This window comes from Papaver somniferum, chromosome 7, assembly GCF_003573695.1.
Source record: "Papaver somniferum cultivar HN1 chromosome 7, ASM357369v1, whole genome shotgun sequence".
NCBI classification, from domain to species: domain Eukaryota; kingdom Viridiplantae; phylum Streptophyta; class Magnoliopsida; order Ranunculales; family Papaveraceae; genus Papaver; species Papaver somniferum.
In genome coordinates, this window is record NC_039364.1 from 190581553 (window position 1) to 190598685 (window position 17133).

General features: G+C 34.9%; 2 protein-coding genes across 2 annotated transcripts; one reads left to right on the plus strand and one right to left on the minus strand.

Annotated features, from left to right (window-relative positions):
- The first annotated feature begins 3385 nt into the window (after nucleotides 1-3385).
- LOC113295718 (putative nuclease HARBI1) lies at nucleotides 3386-4603 on the plus strand. The gene has a single exon (XM_026544044.1). It carries the CDS (start codon nucleotides 3386-3388, stop codon nucleotides 4601-4603), a length of 1218 nt encoding a protein of 405 aa, XP_026399829.1.
- A 2073-nt stretch (nucleotides 4604-6676) lies between these two features.
- Nucleotides 6677-10575, minus strand: LOC113293234 (AP2-like ethylene-responsive transcription factor AIL5). The gene is made up of 8 exons (XM_026541933.1): nucleotides 9856-10575; nucleotides 9451-9533; nucleotides 8897-8905; nucleotides 8720-8808; nucleotides 8500-8573; nucleotides 8311-8361; nucleotides 8139-8215; nucleotides 6677-7597 (listed from the first exon to the last, which is right to left on the minus strand). The coding sequence occupies exons 1-8, from the start codon at nucleotides 10419-10421 to the stop codon at nucleotides 7005-7007; spliced, it is 1542 nt and encodes a 513-aa protein (XP_026397718.1). The 5' UTR covers nucleotides 10422-10575; the 3' UTR covers nucleotides 6677-7004.
- Nucleotides 10576-17133: the final 6558 nt, after the last annotated feature.

A 17133-nucleotide genomic window follows, 5' to 3' on the forward strand; every position in this document is an offset into this window, starting at 1 on the left:
GAATCGAAGCATACTTAAATTTCTCAATTTGATTGAGAATCCAAAGAGAGGTTAGTTGAATTATAATTTGAGTTTATTTTATGGTTTGATGAAATGTTAGGGCTTTAGATGATATTATTGTTGATTGCATGCATGATACTCGATTGTATGATGAATGATAACAATTTTGATTCACAATGACGAATTTGACATGTAATTTAGGGTTTTAGATGATGAATATTGTGTTATTTAGGGTTTTAGATGATGGACATTGTGAAATTGCCATGAGATAATGAATTAACATGTGTTAGTTACATTATGTAAACAATTTAAGTGCATTGTGTGACTATATTGATTTTAATTTGATGATTTTGTATAGATTGTGGATATGGATGTGTTAATGATCTTGAGTTCAAAAGAACCGGATGAGAAACATATTTCTACAAGTATAGACCCACTTGATACACAACATGATATCACGTTTAGAAGTAATCTAGAAGACCTTGAGGATTTATATGACCGTGTGGTGGTTCATGAAAGTGCTAGTCAAGTTCTTCAAAATTCCGGCCTTGCTAGATTTTTTGAAATTAGAATTTAGAGAGCTGATCAACAACTAGCTTATGCAATCATAGAGAGGTGGTGGTATAGTACCAACTCGTTTCATTTCCCAAACTTTGAAATTGGTTTCACCCCTTTAGATTTTGTTCACTTAACTGGAATTCCTATTGGAAATGGTCGTAGAAGATTGGAACACGCCGCTACAAGTAAATGGAAAAGTAGAGAAAACCAACAACTAGAGGATACCTACTTTGGACCTTTGCATGGGTATGCAAAGTACAACAAGAACTCACCTGAATTTCCTATTAGTTGCCTCGTAAACTGTATCAAGGACAATACAATTAATGATGAAAATTGGGAGATTGTGACTCGATACTTCTTATTATGGGTGATTTCAAAAGTTTTATTGGAATGTACCACTACAAGAGCAAGCAAAGGTTGGATCGCTTTCTTGCGTGATTTGAATGCGATTGGTAATTATGATTGGGGTTCGGCTTGTTTTAATCACTTGTATAGTAGCATGAGTGCGGTTGCTAGAGGTGGAAAAAACATGTGTGGATTTGCGATGGTTTTAGAATATTGGTTTTACATATATTTTCGTACTTTGACGCCTTTTCTCCAAGAAGGTGTACCGACTGATGTATGGCCTGCAATTATGATATTCAAGAAAGATAGTCTAGTGAAGTTGCAAAGGGGTACTTCCAAACACTCTCTTAATACTGCTCGCCAACAGATTGAGTTGAGGGCAATTTTTGGAACGGAATGGAAACCATGGTCTACAAGTATGTATAGAGATCATCATGATATAGTGCATGCTCGTGAAATCTCCAATCAAAGAGTAGCTTTCTATAATCCGGAAAGCGATACTAGTATCATGTATCGATACTAGTATCATGTATCTTGGTGAACGGTTTTTAAGGCAAACAAAGGGATTTATAAAAATTCCAAGAAGTCCACGTGAACGTTTGGAAGACCTTGCTACCCCCCATGATCCTATCGATGTGGTTGAAGGACGAGACTATAAGCATGTTGATGAGAGCATGTATGTGTGGTGGTGGAAGCAACAATCTATTGGATTTTTGCTCCCAGAAGTATATCGTCAAGAAAACAGAGATGAAGTTGGAGCTGCAAGCACTCAAGATCCGACATTTCTAGTAAATCAGGTCCCCCCAATATATCCATCGCGGTATAAGTATGACAACGTCTCACAAGCTTCACCTGAATTTCCAAGAGTTTCTTTCTGTACCGTACGTTCAGACAGTGAAGGCAACCGTGTTGAAGTGCCTTTGCAAGCACCCGATCCTCCTCCATTCACGTATGATGCTAATTGGGGAACAAGGGTTAGTAATTTTTGATTTTAACTCCTTCAATTATTTTGTTTGCCACATTATTATGATTTTCTTTACACATTAGAAGTTCCTTCATATATTTGCTATCTTGGTGTTTCTTTTCAGGAGCAATGGAAAGATTTAGCGCATAGGTTGGCTACGTTAAATCTTGCAAAGGACGAGTATTGGTTTGAAATAGATCGTGCACGTGCTCTTGGGGAAGGATCTACGTCAACCCAATCATGTTATGATCTTGGAGACAACTCTCAATGGTCAAGCCGTAAAAGACCAGCCACAAGTCAATCAGATGATGCACATGATCATTATGTTCCACAAGATGAAGTAGTTCCAGAGTCACAATTAACTCAAGTCTTGAATAGTGGTGGTGTTGGTTTAAGTGAAGACGAAATGGCAAGGATGTTAGGATTAAGTTTTGGGGGAACATAGATGTGTTTTCTTTAATGAATGTGTATGAAACTTGGATGTTTTTTCTTTTGTATGAAACTTGGATGTCTTTTCTTTAATGAATGTGTGCATGAATGTCTTCTCTTTTGTATGGATTCAAAAATCTTGGAATGCTTACATTATTTGAGTTTTGTTTATAGGTGCAATATGGACGATGAAAATCCGCTAAGGAGGTATGTACTAATGAGGTATGTACCGTACGTTCAGACGGTGAAGGCAACCGTGTTGAAGTGCCTTTGCAAGCACCCGATCCTCCTCCATTCACGTATGATGCTAATTGGGGAACAAGGGTTAGTAATTTTTGATTTTAACTCCTTCAATTATTTTGTTTGCCACATTATTATGATTTTCTTCACACATTAGAAGTTCCTTCATATATTTGCTATCTTGGTGTTTCTTTTCAGGAGCAATGGAAAGATTTAGCGCATAGGTTGGCTACGTTAAATCTTGCAAAGGACGAGTATTGGTTTGAAATAGATCGTGCACGTGCTCTTGTGGAAGGATCGACGTCAACCCAATCATGTTATGATCTTGGAGACAACTCTCAATGGTCAAGCCGTAAAAGACCAGCCACAAGTCAATCAGATGATGCACATGGTCATTATGTTCCACAAGATGAAGTAGTTCCAGAGTCACAATTAACTCAAGTCTTGAATAGTGGTGGTGTTGGTTTAAGTGAAGACGAAATGGCAAGGATGTTAGGATTAAGTTTTGGGGGAACATAGATGTGTTTTCTTTAATGAATGTGTATGAAAATTGGATGTCTTTTCTTTTGTATGAAACTTGGATGTCTTTTCTTTAATGAATGTGTGCATGAATGTCTTCTCTTTTGTATGGATTCAAAAATCTTGGAATGCTTACATTATTTGAGTTTTGTTTATAGGTGCAATATAGACGATGAAAATCCGCTAAGGAGGTATGTACTAATGACGTATGGTATCGATCTTAGCATTGGTGATGATAGCGGGGAGAGAGCAATTGTGTTGTAGCAGTATATGACTCAAAGAATGCATAGGCTCTTCCAACCGGTGCCTCAAGAAGTATTGACGCGACAAATGGTGGACAGGCAACGAGAGGATGGATATGCAAGGATGATGCATGACTACTTTGGACCTAACTTTACTTGGGGACCTAAGAAGTTCCACCAAAGTTTGGGTATGTATCGACCTCTTTTCTTACGTATTCTAAGTGAAATAGTTGTTACGGATCCTGCTTTTGATTTCCAAGTTGATTGCACCGGAAAACTTGGCCACTCTCCCCACATGAAGATGTATGCCGTAATGAAATGTTTGTATAAAGGCATAGCCGCTGATAGCACAGATGATTATGTTTGTATGGGAGCGTCGACCGTCTATTTGTATGTCAAGAGGTTTACTAGGGTAATTGTTCGGCACTTTGGTCCAAGGTATATGCGACTTCCTACAAGAGAAGACACGGAAAGATTATTGGCAGAAAATGCAGCTAGAGGGTTTCCTGGAATGCTTGGAAGTGTTGATTGTATGCATTTTCAGTGGAAGAATTGTCCAACAGCATGGGCAGGTACGTTCCGTGGACATGAGAAAAAACCTACCATCATCTTAGAAGTTGTGGCATCATATGATCGGTGGTTTTGGCATGGTTTCTTTGGAACTCCAGGGTCGAACAACGACTTGAACGTCTTGGCTCAATCTCCACTTTTTGATATGATGGTTAATGGTTTAACAGCTCCTTGTAATTACCGCATCAATGGCCACAACTACGACAAGGGTTACTACTTGGCGGATAATATATATCCACGATTGTCTTTTATTGTGCAGTCATTCAAAATTCTTCTTCCAAATCAGCCAGCCAATACGTTGTTCAATAGATACCAACAAGCGAAGAGAAAGGATGTTCAAAGGGCTTTTGGAACTCTCCAAAATAAGTTCCAAATAACAAAAAAGCCAGCAATATATTGGGATAAGGAGGATATAAACTTTATTATCAAGGCTTGTTTGATTTTGCATAACATGGTCATTGAGAATGAAAAACGTAACTTAGATTGGGGTCAAGTCGTGAAAGAACCAATACGACAGGTTACTGGAATACTGAGGTCATACCACGAGTTAAGGAATGATGAGGCATATCTCCAACTCCGCAATGATCTTGTTCAACATATTTGGATACGACATGGACTAGGTCTCAGATACGGTGAAATGCCACCAGAATCTCCCCCTCCGCCACCAGATGATCTTGACGGTTCAGATGGTGAATTCGATCCTACCGATGTTTACCCACCAGAAGAACAACTTTAGTCTTTTTCGTAAGATTTCGAAGAACATCTTTAATCTTTTTTCGTAAGATTTCGAATGAACTTGGTTGCAATCCTTAGTTTTTTTTTTTCGTAAGATTTCGAACATCTTTAGTCTTTTTTTCGTAAATTAAGAAATATTAAGATTTTCATTGTATTATTTATGGTTTTCATTGTTTTGAATTTATGGTTTTCATTGTTTTCAAAAGAGAAGAAAAAAAACTAAGTATGGAACTTGAGGAATTGGCGTAGGTTCTGGATGTTTTTCAAGAAAAGCGCAAATAAGAATAGCGTTTAGCGCTATTAAGAATAGCGCCAAACGCTATAAGAATTGCGTTTCATTCCTAACCATTAGATTTGTAACGGCTCCTTCTAATCAACGACTCGCAAAGAAGCGCCAGTAACAATAGCGTTTCAACGGCTATTTTTTTGAATTCGAAATGTTCCCTATAAATTGATCACTTCTCAGCTCAGCTCAGACCAAAACCATTCAATCTCTAGATTTTTCTCCATCTTCTCTAGATTTTTCTCCATCTTCTTAAAATTCATTGCAATTCAGACTTTTTTTTAACCATGGCAAAATATCTTACACCCAAAGATGTTGCAATCACCAAAGCTTGGATAAGCATTACACTTGATGGTGTTGCCGGAGTTGATCAAAAATCAAACCAGTTTTGGGAGCGGGTATTCGATACATATGTAAGCAGCTTTGGGAATAAAAATGACAGAACTGTTCATAAGTTGCAAAATAGATTTGGTACCTTGAAAAAAGATGTCAAAAAATGGGTTGGTATCTTAAGAAATTTGCATAGAAACAATGCAAGCGGATGCGGAATTGATGGTCTTGTAAGTTTTATTAAGATTTCTTAATGTATATCATTTTATTTTATTGAAGGATTTTTAACTTGAGTTTTTGTTTGTTTTTTGTAGGAGAGAAAAGCTAGATTGGAATATAGTAAGGTTAGCAAGGGAAAACCTTTTCAAAATGAAGAGGTGTACCGACTTTTCAAAGCCCATGTTCTCGGATTCAATCCCGAATAAATTGATCCTACTCAAAATGTGGAAGACGAATCAGATGCTCCTAGTGTTAATGCTTCAACAAGTAGTGCTCCCGCAAGAAGCGACCCAAGATGGCATGAAAAGGATGGCCCTCGTCGACCAACGGGGAAAAGGGCTCAACAAAGGGAAGCTTCAGAGCTATCGGCCATCAACGATGGAACAAAGCGTATTTTGAAACATTTTAGTGAAGAGAATACAAAGAAGATGGCAAGATTGGATGGACAAGAAGAATATCTATTAACTATTGCAGAGACAAAAAAGAAATCCGTGGATTTGGCTTTGGAGAAACATGAACTCGAAGTGTTGGATGTGGTGGTTGAGACCTTGCCGGAATGGAAGCAGCAATTTATGTTGGATAAACAAAATAAGATTTTGGAAAAACATGATTATCCTCCTAGAACACTTGGTTATCCTAGCACTAGCAATGTTCGTCATTTCAATATATGAAACCATGTAGCTTATGGAACTATGTAGCTTCAATTATGTTTTTTTTTTTTTTTTTGCAATTTGATGTAGTGGAATCAATGTAGCTGAAGTATTTTTTAGTATCAATCAATTTTATCTTATTTTTGATTTGATTCAATTCAATTCAATATATGAAACCAAAAAACTAGTTTGTTCAAGAGGAAAAAAATGAGAGAGTAGAAAAAAAAAACTAAGTATAGGATTGGGGAAGTGGAGTGGCTCCTGGATGTTTTTTGTGGTTAGCGCAATTAAGATTGGCGCTGAAAACCGCCAATCTTAATAGCGCTGAATGCCATTCTTTTCAGCGCTTGACTTACGCTATTTTGATTAGCGTTAAGCGCCATTCATATTAGCGTTTCTTGTCCTCTACCGCGCCAATCTTATTGGCGTTCAACGCCATTCTTATTGGCGTTTCGATGGATTCCACGAACCCTTCCACCAAACCATGGAACGTTGCTTGGATTTTCTGTGGAAAACCCCAACTTAAAAGCCACTAGACTTGACATTCCATGAATTTTCCACACTTGGAATAGGTTGGATTCCACCATAAGACTTGCTCTAAAAGGATTCCTTTTACCCATTTCCAAAATATAATAAATCACATCATGCGAGTAGTGAAAGTTAAAAACTCAAAATGGGACAAGCATAATCCAACAAAAACATCCAAACCTAACATTGATTATTGTTAGTCTCTATCAGTTATGCAGCATGCTCTAATCAACCCATCTCTTTCTTTCTTTGTTGTCAGCTCTTATGTTTCAAGAAAAACTTGACCTACTTGGATGCTCGCATTACCAAATAGTACTGCCACTACACTACAACTACTGTCATGGATTCTTCATCTCTCTTATTCTGCAGTTTTCCTTGTCTAGCTTTTGTGATCATTCCATTCCGTAAATGGGTGTCTGAAACACTGACAGATTAGGTTTTCCAGTCTGATAAACAAGAGGAGGTTGTGCAAGTACCCACTCTCCGCCATAACCAGCAGCAGAACCATCATAAGACATAGGCGAGGATGATGACATTACACACTGTTGTTCTTGTTGTTGTAGTTGATGAACAAATCCGCCATTGAAAAACATGTTACCAGCAATATTTCTTTGATCATGAGGACTTGTTTGTTGATGAAGTATATTTGTCACCCCATTATTTTGACCAGACCCATTTACAAGAGACCAATAATCTGTTGATGATGGATCATGCTTAATTGGTAAACCAAAGCTAAGTGTTGTTGACGAGAAATCTCGATCGTCTGAATGACCGCCATCGTTACTTCGATCATCTGAGATTGAGTCTGAGTTGATAATAGCTTTAGTTGTTTTAGATGATGATCCTGTAATTCCTCCTATAGGTAGATTACTATTAGCAATGCTTTTTACGTCATATCGACTCATATCGAAGTTTGTTACAGCATTCAGGCCTCTAAACTTTATCGCAGCTATGTCGTAGGCCTCTGCTGCTTCTTCCTGGGTACCTATTCCATTAATTAACACAAGTTTTACAAAACAAAAATATGAATATCAACTTCAAAACATACAATTATCAAACAAATTCTGAAATTTTGAACTATTCTTCAGTCAAAGTAACATATTTAGTGCATGAATATTGAATTCTGCCTGTTCATATATCACTATTGATATCATTGAAAGAATCCTACTAGATCTCCAAGCACAACCACCATTTTATCCTTTTTATGTTTTTTAAATATACTCTGACAAGATACTTAAATTATTACATGATTCTTTCATAAATTAACATTTTGGTCAGTAAACAAATCATAGACAGAGATAAACAGTAACAGTGAATCTTAATGCAAACGGCATTTAATAATTGAGAAAACATTTTCATTCAATTTTTTTCCCCTCTTGTTGACTATTACTATTATTATTATTATCAAGTTACCGAGTTCTACTATTGTTGTTATTAAAGCCTCAAAATTGTTCTCAGGGAAAAAATTTAGGTTGCTTACTCAAACCTGGCAACAAAGATGTAAAGGTTTTTTTGGATTAACTTACTGAAAGTTCCCAAGTAAAGATCTTTGTTCCCTGCAACTCTTCCAATTCTTGCTTGCCATCTACCATGTTGATGATGTCTAAAGAAACATTAACAAAGCAATTAGAACCCATTTTAGCTAGAACAAAAAAGAATTAATTTCTTAATTTAGAATAAAAGAAATTGGTAACAAACCTTGTCACTCCTCTATATATTGAAGCTCCTCTAGAAAACCCACTACTTTTTCTATACAAGAAAAGAAAAAAAAAGAGGTGAATAATCCATGAAAAAAACAATGAAAAACTCCCTCTTTACCCATTTTCATGCAAAGTCAAAGAGACAAAAGCAGTGAATAAACAATATTGTACATAAAAATACATGTACCTTCTTAGGGATGCAACAAATTCTTGCCTGGTCATATTTGTCATATCTTCAATTTCTTTCTCATAATTTGTAACCTAGGAGTATAGAACACATAGGATAGGACCATATGATTAAACACACTTTACAGGATATTATCAGTTTGAATTCGATGAAAACTAATCAAAAATAATTTCAAAGATAGTGTAAATGGTTCAAATTTTCAATATGCCTGAGTATATACCGGGAAGTTCGTACTTGTGGTTGGACCCCAATATTTTAGAGCTGCTAAATCATAAGCTCTTGCTGCTTTATCCTCTTTATCATAACCACCTAAAGAAATCAAAACCACAATTACAATCAAAATGAAAATACAACAGATTTCAGAAAATTGTAGTACTAGTTTGAAAGGAGGACTTACCAAGATAAACTGAGGAGATAAATGAAGGGCAATGTCGTCAATCCAACAATGGTAACAATGACAAAACAACAACAAGATACCATCAGAAACACATTAAATGCGCATTATAGCAAAATGACTGTACAAAATCTAATGCGCACCGCACTACAGAAGACCTATTTATTAAGCCATTCAGAGAATTTGAAACCATTGGATTTTCTTCTACCTAGGGATTTGAAAAAGAAAGCTATACATTCCTTAAACGTACGTTTTCAATTTTCATTCAGATTTCAGAGACCAACTTTTTCAGACAAGATACTTGCTTAGATCGTCTGGCATCAGGTAGTTAATGTTAAACGTGCAACTCTAGAGGCGTATTCAAAATACAAAATATAGTTATGGTCAAAGATGCTTCATTCGGTCCCAAGAGTCCAAGATGAGGTTTTGCAATTTCTTGCTACTGCCATTTGCAAATACTAAAAAAAAGAAAATTGCTCCTGCTTGACAATCCTTAAGGACTAAGGAGTAGTAGACGGACCGAAATTCAAACTAATCTGAAGAACAATTAATCTTACCTTGTCTTCCTTTCCGACTTTGGCCTTCTCTTCTACAACTATTATCCCACAGATGAGCTTCATATCTTCCTGTCCATCTATGCCTGCAAAAAATGAACCACAAAAACACCACCATGGCTTAGCAAAAATACCATCACCACCACATAACATCTTGAATTTAGCTACTAAATATACTAATTCAGAAACGAGTTAACTCAGTACTGGCGTCAAGTCTAATTTTACGATAATGAAAAGAAAAACAATTAGTAATATTCACCGACAGTGCACGTTAGCAATAATATTAACCCACACCATGAATGTAAAAAAGTAATGGGAACGACTTTTATTCATACTTCCTACAGAAAATCTAAAATGAGTTCTACTCGGTAAAGAATAGCCTCATTCCGTGTTATACACCATATTTACCTGGTAACTCCACGGTAAATCGAAGTTCTTTGACCGAAATTATCAACAGATTTTTTCGATACGGCGTCAGAAGTAACCGCCACGGGGAGTGGTGCCGCAACCATGGCAGTGGTGGTGCCGGTACTGTTTGTAGTTTCCAAATCATGATGATCAAGACTAGGGTTTTGATAGTGATTATTATCAGTAGTATACCCACGTAAGAAACAAGAAGCAATTGTTTTCAACTCTGAATCATAAGTCATAATCCCATACTGATCAGCAGTACAACTGTTTGTGCTGTTGTTGTTTTTGTTGCTATTGTTGTCTGCAGATTCATGGGTATTATTAGTAGAAGAAACACCAAGAAAATCTTCAAGTTTCCGATCAAAGTTATACATAGATAGATTAGTTGACCCGTCATTCTCATTTTCATCTCTAGGGAAAGAAGTTGCATTCAGTGTTTGAAAGAACTGTTGTTGTTGTTGTTGATGATGATCTGGTACTACTGATGGTGATGATGATGTATGTTCATGATACTGTGCGTTAGATAGAGAAAATCCTAGCCAGTTCTGATGAGAAGTATCCATTGGAGATGTTAGTGATGATTATGAAGAAAATAACGGAAAACGGTAATGGTGGAAGGGCAGTTCGGGAAGTATGAAAATTGATGAGGAGGAAGAAGAAGGATTGAATAGCGAAAAAGGAGACGTATGAATGAATGTGAATGAGGAGGTGAAAGGAGTGGGAATCGACACAGTTATAGAGGCGGTAAGAGAAAAGATATACAGAGACCCCTGCACAAACTTCGAGGCCTTTGTATTCATAAATAAATTACTAATCTTTCATGATAAGATACATCCAGGAACAATATAGTATAGTTTGTACTAACCTGCTTTTTTTACCGGAGCCTGTTTAAGCTGAAGTTTAATCTCGATTTTATGTGGTGCTTAGCAAAGATGTTTTACCTTCTTTTTTTTTTCTTTCTTTTTTTTTCTTTTTTTTTTTTTTGAAGCATAAGATATTATTAAAATTAAGTTGTAATTACACGGGTAGGTGATTCCCAAAGAGTCATCCATTACAATTTGTAGGTTCTCTAATTGGTTGTTGTCCGCTGTCAGATTGGCCAGTCCGTCCGCTGCTTGATTGTCTTCTCTGTAGATGTGGTTGACCATGCAGTGCGGGATCTGGCCCATGTTTTGTTTGGTTTCCGAGATTATTCCTGAGATGTACCAAGGCGGATCCACGTATGAGGTGAGGAATCGAAACAGGTTTTCCGAATCGGTTTCAAATTGAATTTCTGGCCAGTTTCGTTCTTTTGTCGTCCTGATGGCTATGAGCATTGCCCATGACTCAACTGTAAGGGATGTGGTAATTCCAAGTGGTTGTGCTCCGGCTACCAGGGTGTTGGCAGAATCATTCCTGCAAATGGAACCTGCTCCAGCTACTCCAGGGTGTCCTCGCGTTGTTCCGTCTGTGTTGATCTTGATCCATTCTATATTCGGTTTGATCCATTTTATCACATAATCCGTTTAACATATTAGAAGTTTGTTAAAAGCGAAAAGAAAAAAAAAATCCCTTTCTCTCTTAAAAAAGAGAGATAGCTTGTGCGTCGTTATGCTCAGATCGGCTCCAAACATCATTGTTCGCTCTCTTTCATCTTGGTATACCGGTTTGTTGTTTTTATCTCACCCTTTTAAAGACGGTAAGGAAGTCAAGATCCATTAAGTTTTTTTTCGTTTACAGTCCAATTTCAATTAATGTCCGCACATTGCATAACAGCCGTCCGATTTAGATTTGCCATAGGAAGGAAAAAGATGGAGTCATTGGATAATCACCTTTAGAAATCAGAAACTAATCTCTATCGTTAGATTGTCTATTACCACCAAAATAGATCGCAGGATCGATTCCTGAGTCACTCCAAAATTTGTTTTTTCTCCTTTCTAAAACTTCTCTGTTCTATCAACCTAAAAAACTTAAGAAAATGAAAACGAAGATCTCGTCTATTTTTCCACTAGAATAAAATTGATTATTGTAGTTTTAACTGTTTATGATTTCAAGGTTTTCGGACTGGAAAAAATTTACGAATCTGATTTGGAAGCATAAAGAGCATTGATAGAATTAGATTAAAGCTCAGTGTTTGACGTGCAACGAAGGCGTATTTGAAACTCAGTGATTGACGTGAAACGCACGTGCACTCAACTTGTACTTTTAGTATTAGTTAATGGTTGGGTTATGTTCTCGGTCTTGTTGTTATTGCATTTTCACGTTTCTTCTTCGTGGATTTGAGGCTCTTCATGTAGGTATGTGTTGTCATCTTTCGCAGGTAAGAATGTTGAGTATCTCTTCAATTTCGGTTCTAATCCATGATTAAAACAAAACATCATCAATAATTCTTGGGTTTGTTTTTGAAATCATGATTGTCTCTGCAGGTGGTTTTTGTGATATCTTGCAAATATTAGATCATAGCATATAATCTCTTATAATTATGATCTCTAGGGATTACCATTCTTAGCTCCTGCAACTTCTATAACAACAAGGTTAGGAGTTGTTCTAGTTTTATCTTCACTTGTCTTAGGTTTAATACTTTCCATGTTTTATATTATAACTAAGGAAACAAAGGCAATATCAATAAAATTAAAATCATCAACAAGTTCATCTATTAAGACAAATATTACAAAAACGTTAACTCCGATCTAGGCAGTTTAATCCCGATTCGAATACAGAAGATTCATTAAGAAAACTATTGTTACTCAAGTTGTTATTACTTAAGATACTGTTATTTAGATTTAGTTGTTAGATATTGTTACTATGAAAACCTTAGTCCATATAAGCGTAGCTTACATGTTCTTGAAATCATGGGATTGGATTTGATTCAATCACTGCTTTGTATAGTCAAACAAATTGATTTTGTTTCAAAACTAATTAGGTCTTGTGATCCGATTTGGTCCTCTTGGAATTCTAGAATGGTTCTTACTGTAAAATTAAGATGGTTAGTCAAGAATTGATGGAGATATAATGGATTCCATGATTGGTGAAATGATATTGAAAAATCTTGTAATTGTTTTCGATTTTCATAATCGGTTGTATCATTCTAAGGTCTTCATATTTTATGAAAAAAATATATATAGGCAAAACGGATAATCCCATCCAATATCGTACATATACAACTACAATTATCATATGACAATCAATTATGACAGCAGTGGAGCTAGACATCTTACTACGAGTATGCGATTAAAGATAAAATACGCTTAGATTTAGGAGACAGCTTAGCAAAATGGACATATATACACTGCAAATCTAATTATATATTTTATTTATTCTCCAAGTTACATCTTCAATTTAGACGAAAGAGATATGATGTCCTCTTCTTTTATCTATGATAATATGTTCCTCAATAATTCAAAAGGTGTCATATCAGGCTTTTGAATAAACATGTTACTATGCAATTTCATATGTGAAAACTGGTTCTAGAATATAAGCAATTGTCTAACTCGTTGGTGCTACGGGTTGGAAATTACGGTTGTTATTGGTCTTCTTTTTTTTTTAGGGGGTAAGAAAATCATCTATTTGGACTAAATTTTTTTATTTGGTTCTCAAAAATTCTAGTTGACGTTATCATTATTTTAAATATTGTCGAAATTTCTTTCATATATTGAAGTAGTGTAAAAAAAACTTAAAAATGATATATCCTTCGTACAACAATTTGGAATTTAGATATGTTCACAAAACTCACGTTCAGATTAATACAATGAGTGTATACATCAATATAAATGTTTTAATTTTTCGAATCATGAATCTTTGCATTATCAATTTAGCTAAATTTTAAAAAATATCAATTCTTTTTATCAGATAAATAGTTAATCTAGCAATTTCTTAAAAAAAATGAATGAACTAGTAATTTGGCAGTTCATTTTGTTAGATGAACCATTAAGTTAGGAATTCATTTTGCTAAATGAACCCTCTTTTATGGCATTTCTATTCAAGGTGAATCCATTTTTTATTACGGTTCAATTCTTTAAAACTTCTCTTTTACTTGATTTAATTTTCTACGTTTTCCTCCTTTTTTTAAACATTTTTTACACTACTGCTCGTCCTTGTCAGTTTACTTTTTTTTTTTGGAAAGAATTCTCTATTAAAGTTGTACGTTTTCTATAGTAAACTCTTTTGTATGTGAGTTGAACTCTTATTTGATCTTATTTACTTAAAACTTTAATGCTTTTTTTACCTCTTCAAAAGTAATTAGGAATGTTTACCACAAATTAGTTAAGTTTTAACGGAAGTCTTGTTAAAGAGGTCAGTAAAACAGAGTTTAGAGCTTAAGCGTAATTTTGCTAATCCATGACAAAAATTTATCTCCTTTCCTCTAATTACTAAAATGTTTTTCATCATCAAAAAGGAAAATAAATTAATGGGATAAAATAAGGTAAATAAATTACTACAGGGAAAAAAATTCGAAAAAAACAAGAAACACAAAAAAAAATAAGAAATAGTATTAAAGCATAAAAAAAGAAAGAAAATATATATAGATGTTGAGATTATTAGTCCCAAATTGTATGAGTTATCTAAGATCATGCGGTTTATAACTCTTAGGGCCTTTCCACTCATTGCCAATTGGTTTTGAGTTGGATGCCCGTATTCTAATATGGTATCAGAGCAGGCTATTTGTTTGTATCGAGTCTCGATTCATTTGACCGCATCTTTACTCCGCGTCTCCCGATTTATTGTCCACGTGTTAGACCCAAAGAGGGGGCGTGTTAAGATTATTAGTCTCACATTGTATGAGTTATCTAAGATCCTGCGGTTTATAATTATTAGGGGCTCTCCACTCATTGCCAATTGATTTTGAGTTGGATTCCCCGTATTCTAACAATAGAAGATAAAAGGGGAAAAAGATTAGTTTAACATTCTATATTTTTACAACGAATTGTGGACCAAACATCAAACCGGTATTCTTCTTTAGTCGTTGGACCTAACAGATAAACCTTAACGTGTAAATAGGTCAAATTCATATTTTTCTATACCAGCGTCGTTCCCACACGGGTAAAAAATTTCCGTTGGATAATCCATATAATTGGGAAAAGGAAAATTAAAACCTAAAATGCAAACCATTTTTTTTTAAATATCGATAAAACAAAGATTATGCTCATGCTCATGGATATACCTGCATTAGTTTGTATTATGTCTTTTTGTCATATTTTTTTGCTAATTGGTGCTTAATACTTACATTTTGTCCAATGATAGTGTTTGGTGTAACATTTGTCCAACATAGCGGTTGGTACTTGAAAATAACGTTAACGTACGTTGACTCTGGACTTCTGTCTAATATTTATTAAAACTTTATATAAAATCTTTCATCTTCACCAAAAACCTTGCCTTTCCATCACTAAAGTATAAGTAGCAAACTTTCGTGTTCAATTTCTTCCGCCTCCCTGACCCATGAATAAATTCAATCAAAAACCCAATCGAAGAAGCAACACCTCCAAATCCAATCAATTCCCATTTCTCTATGTCTCACTCAATTATGGAGATATCAGCACCGAAAAAAAGATATCTTCGGGAGTGGAAAAAACTCCCTCAAATCCGAGAGAAATCAAAGAGATATACCTAATTCTTTCGCCCCTTTTCATTTCCGGCCATCACAACTCATTAAGATATCAGAAACTGAGAAAAAACAACTTAAAGTTGATATTGGGTTTGGATCCATAAGGATTTTTTCTTCAATTACTAATGATCGATTTCCGTTAAATTTTGAACTTTGAAGAAGATGATACGAACTTAGGGATTTATGAATTACGGAGAAAATTGGGGAAAATTGAAGACTTTCTTGTCAATAATCATCACTGAATTGATATATTTTTTATGTTTATGAGAAATTTGTTCTTAGATTTTATGTATCCAAGAACTTTACCTCGGATAGAATTGCTCATAATCTTTCAGTAGTTGGGGGAAATTGTGGTCTCTGGCGTTGCATTAATGGTTTTTGTTACCATATATTAAATTTTTAATACACAGTTCAATTATCACTTTCAATGAATATATATATTGAATTGTTAGTTTATGATTTGATTTTCGGGGAGGTGAATTGGTTTTAGGTTTATAGAAATTGATCGTGAAGAATTGTAGGGATTGTACTGGGAAATTTGCTTTTATTAAAAGATAAGGCAAAAAAAAAAACCGTGTGGATAATCTTCAGTAAGTAATAACAAGTTCAACAAATGTTGCATGAGTGGAAAAATTAAGTTGACGAAAACCATCTACAACTTCTTCTTTATTGTACAGTGGTGAAACGGTGGTGCTAGTTTAGGATGTACATTCTCTATTGGTGGTGGTATTGAATTCGTAAAGGTATAAATATAAATTTTGGTTTATTATGTAAATAATGGTAAAGTGAAGCATACAATAGTAATCTTGCCTTGTATTTAGATTTTATTTTAAGTTTTTGGTAATTACTAAATGAAAGTCAATATTTAACCGAGTCAATGCAGGTTATCAATTTCAAGTACCAATCCCTTAGTTGTACAAATGTTAGACCAAACACTAAAATTAAAAAAAAATATAAGTATCAAATATCAATTAACCTTATTCTTTTTACCTTGAGGGTCAAGAGAATGTATGACATTACTAGGTCTTATGGTTATTATTATACGAGTAAAAAACGTGGCCGAAAAGCTAATTCCAAAATGAAACAGATGACCATTACACATATATAGTAGTTTTCTCTCCTCTTATCTTTCAATTTTTTCTAAAAACTTTGTGGTTCTCGATCACATTCTTTCCAATATTTTTACTTTATCTAACAAAAGACCATTATCATTAGGGTTATTTGGTTTCTGGTACTCAGGCTTTGACCGAAAACTATGTTTGGTCTAACATTTGTCCAGCCTTTGTGTTTGGTCTAAAGACCAATGTTAGCTTACTTTGACTTGGTTAAGTTGAGTTTTAATTACTTAACAGAAGTCAAAGTTTAATGTGGTCAACGCAGGTCAACGTTGACCTTTAAACCAAACGCAAAGGCTGGACAAATGTTTGACCAAAATCTGAGTACCAAAAACCAAATAACCCTTATCATTATCTTTTTTTTCCTTGAAGGGGAAACCTAAAGAATACTTGAGTACAAATTGTTTACAACCAGTCTCATGAAAGATGGTACTAAAAGTTTTGGGGCGAAAGATCTCATTTACAAAAAATAAACAGATTGAGTCGTTGAGCTACTAGTTTGCGGGCTATATTGTTTTCATCTTCCGGAATTAAGTAAATATTGCAAATGTTATTTATTAATATATAATCTAAGATTTT

Excerpts from the sequence above, each read along its gene's own strand:
- LOC113295718 (XM_026544044.1), top strand. The coding sequence starts at position 3,386 with ATGGTGGACAGGCAACGAGAGGATGGATATGCAAGGATGATGCATGAC.
- LOC113293234 (XM_026541933.1), bottom strand. The coding sequence starts at position 10,421 with ATGGATACTTCTCATCAGAACTGGCTAGGATTTTCTCTATCTAACGCA. Across the intron at positions 8,362-8,499 it reads TTTGTTGCATCCCTAAGAAG|AAAAAGTAGTGGGTTTTCTA; the intron begins GTACATGTATTT and ends TTTCTTGTATAG. Across the intron at positions 7,598-8,138 it reads TCTTTACTTGGGAACTTTCA|GTACCCAGGAAGAAGCAGCA; the intron begins GTAAGTTAATCC and ends TTAATGGAATAG.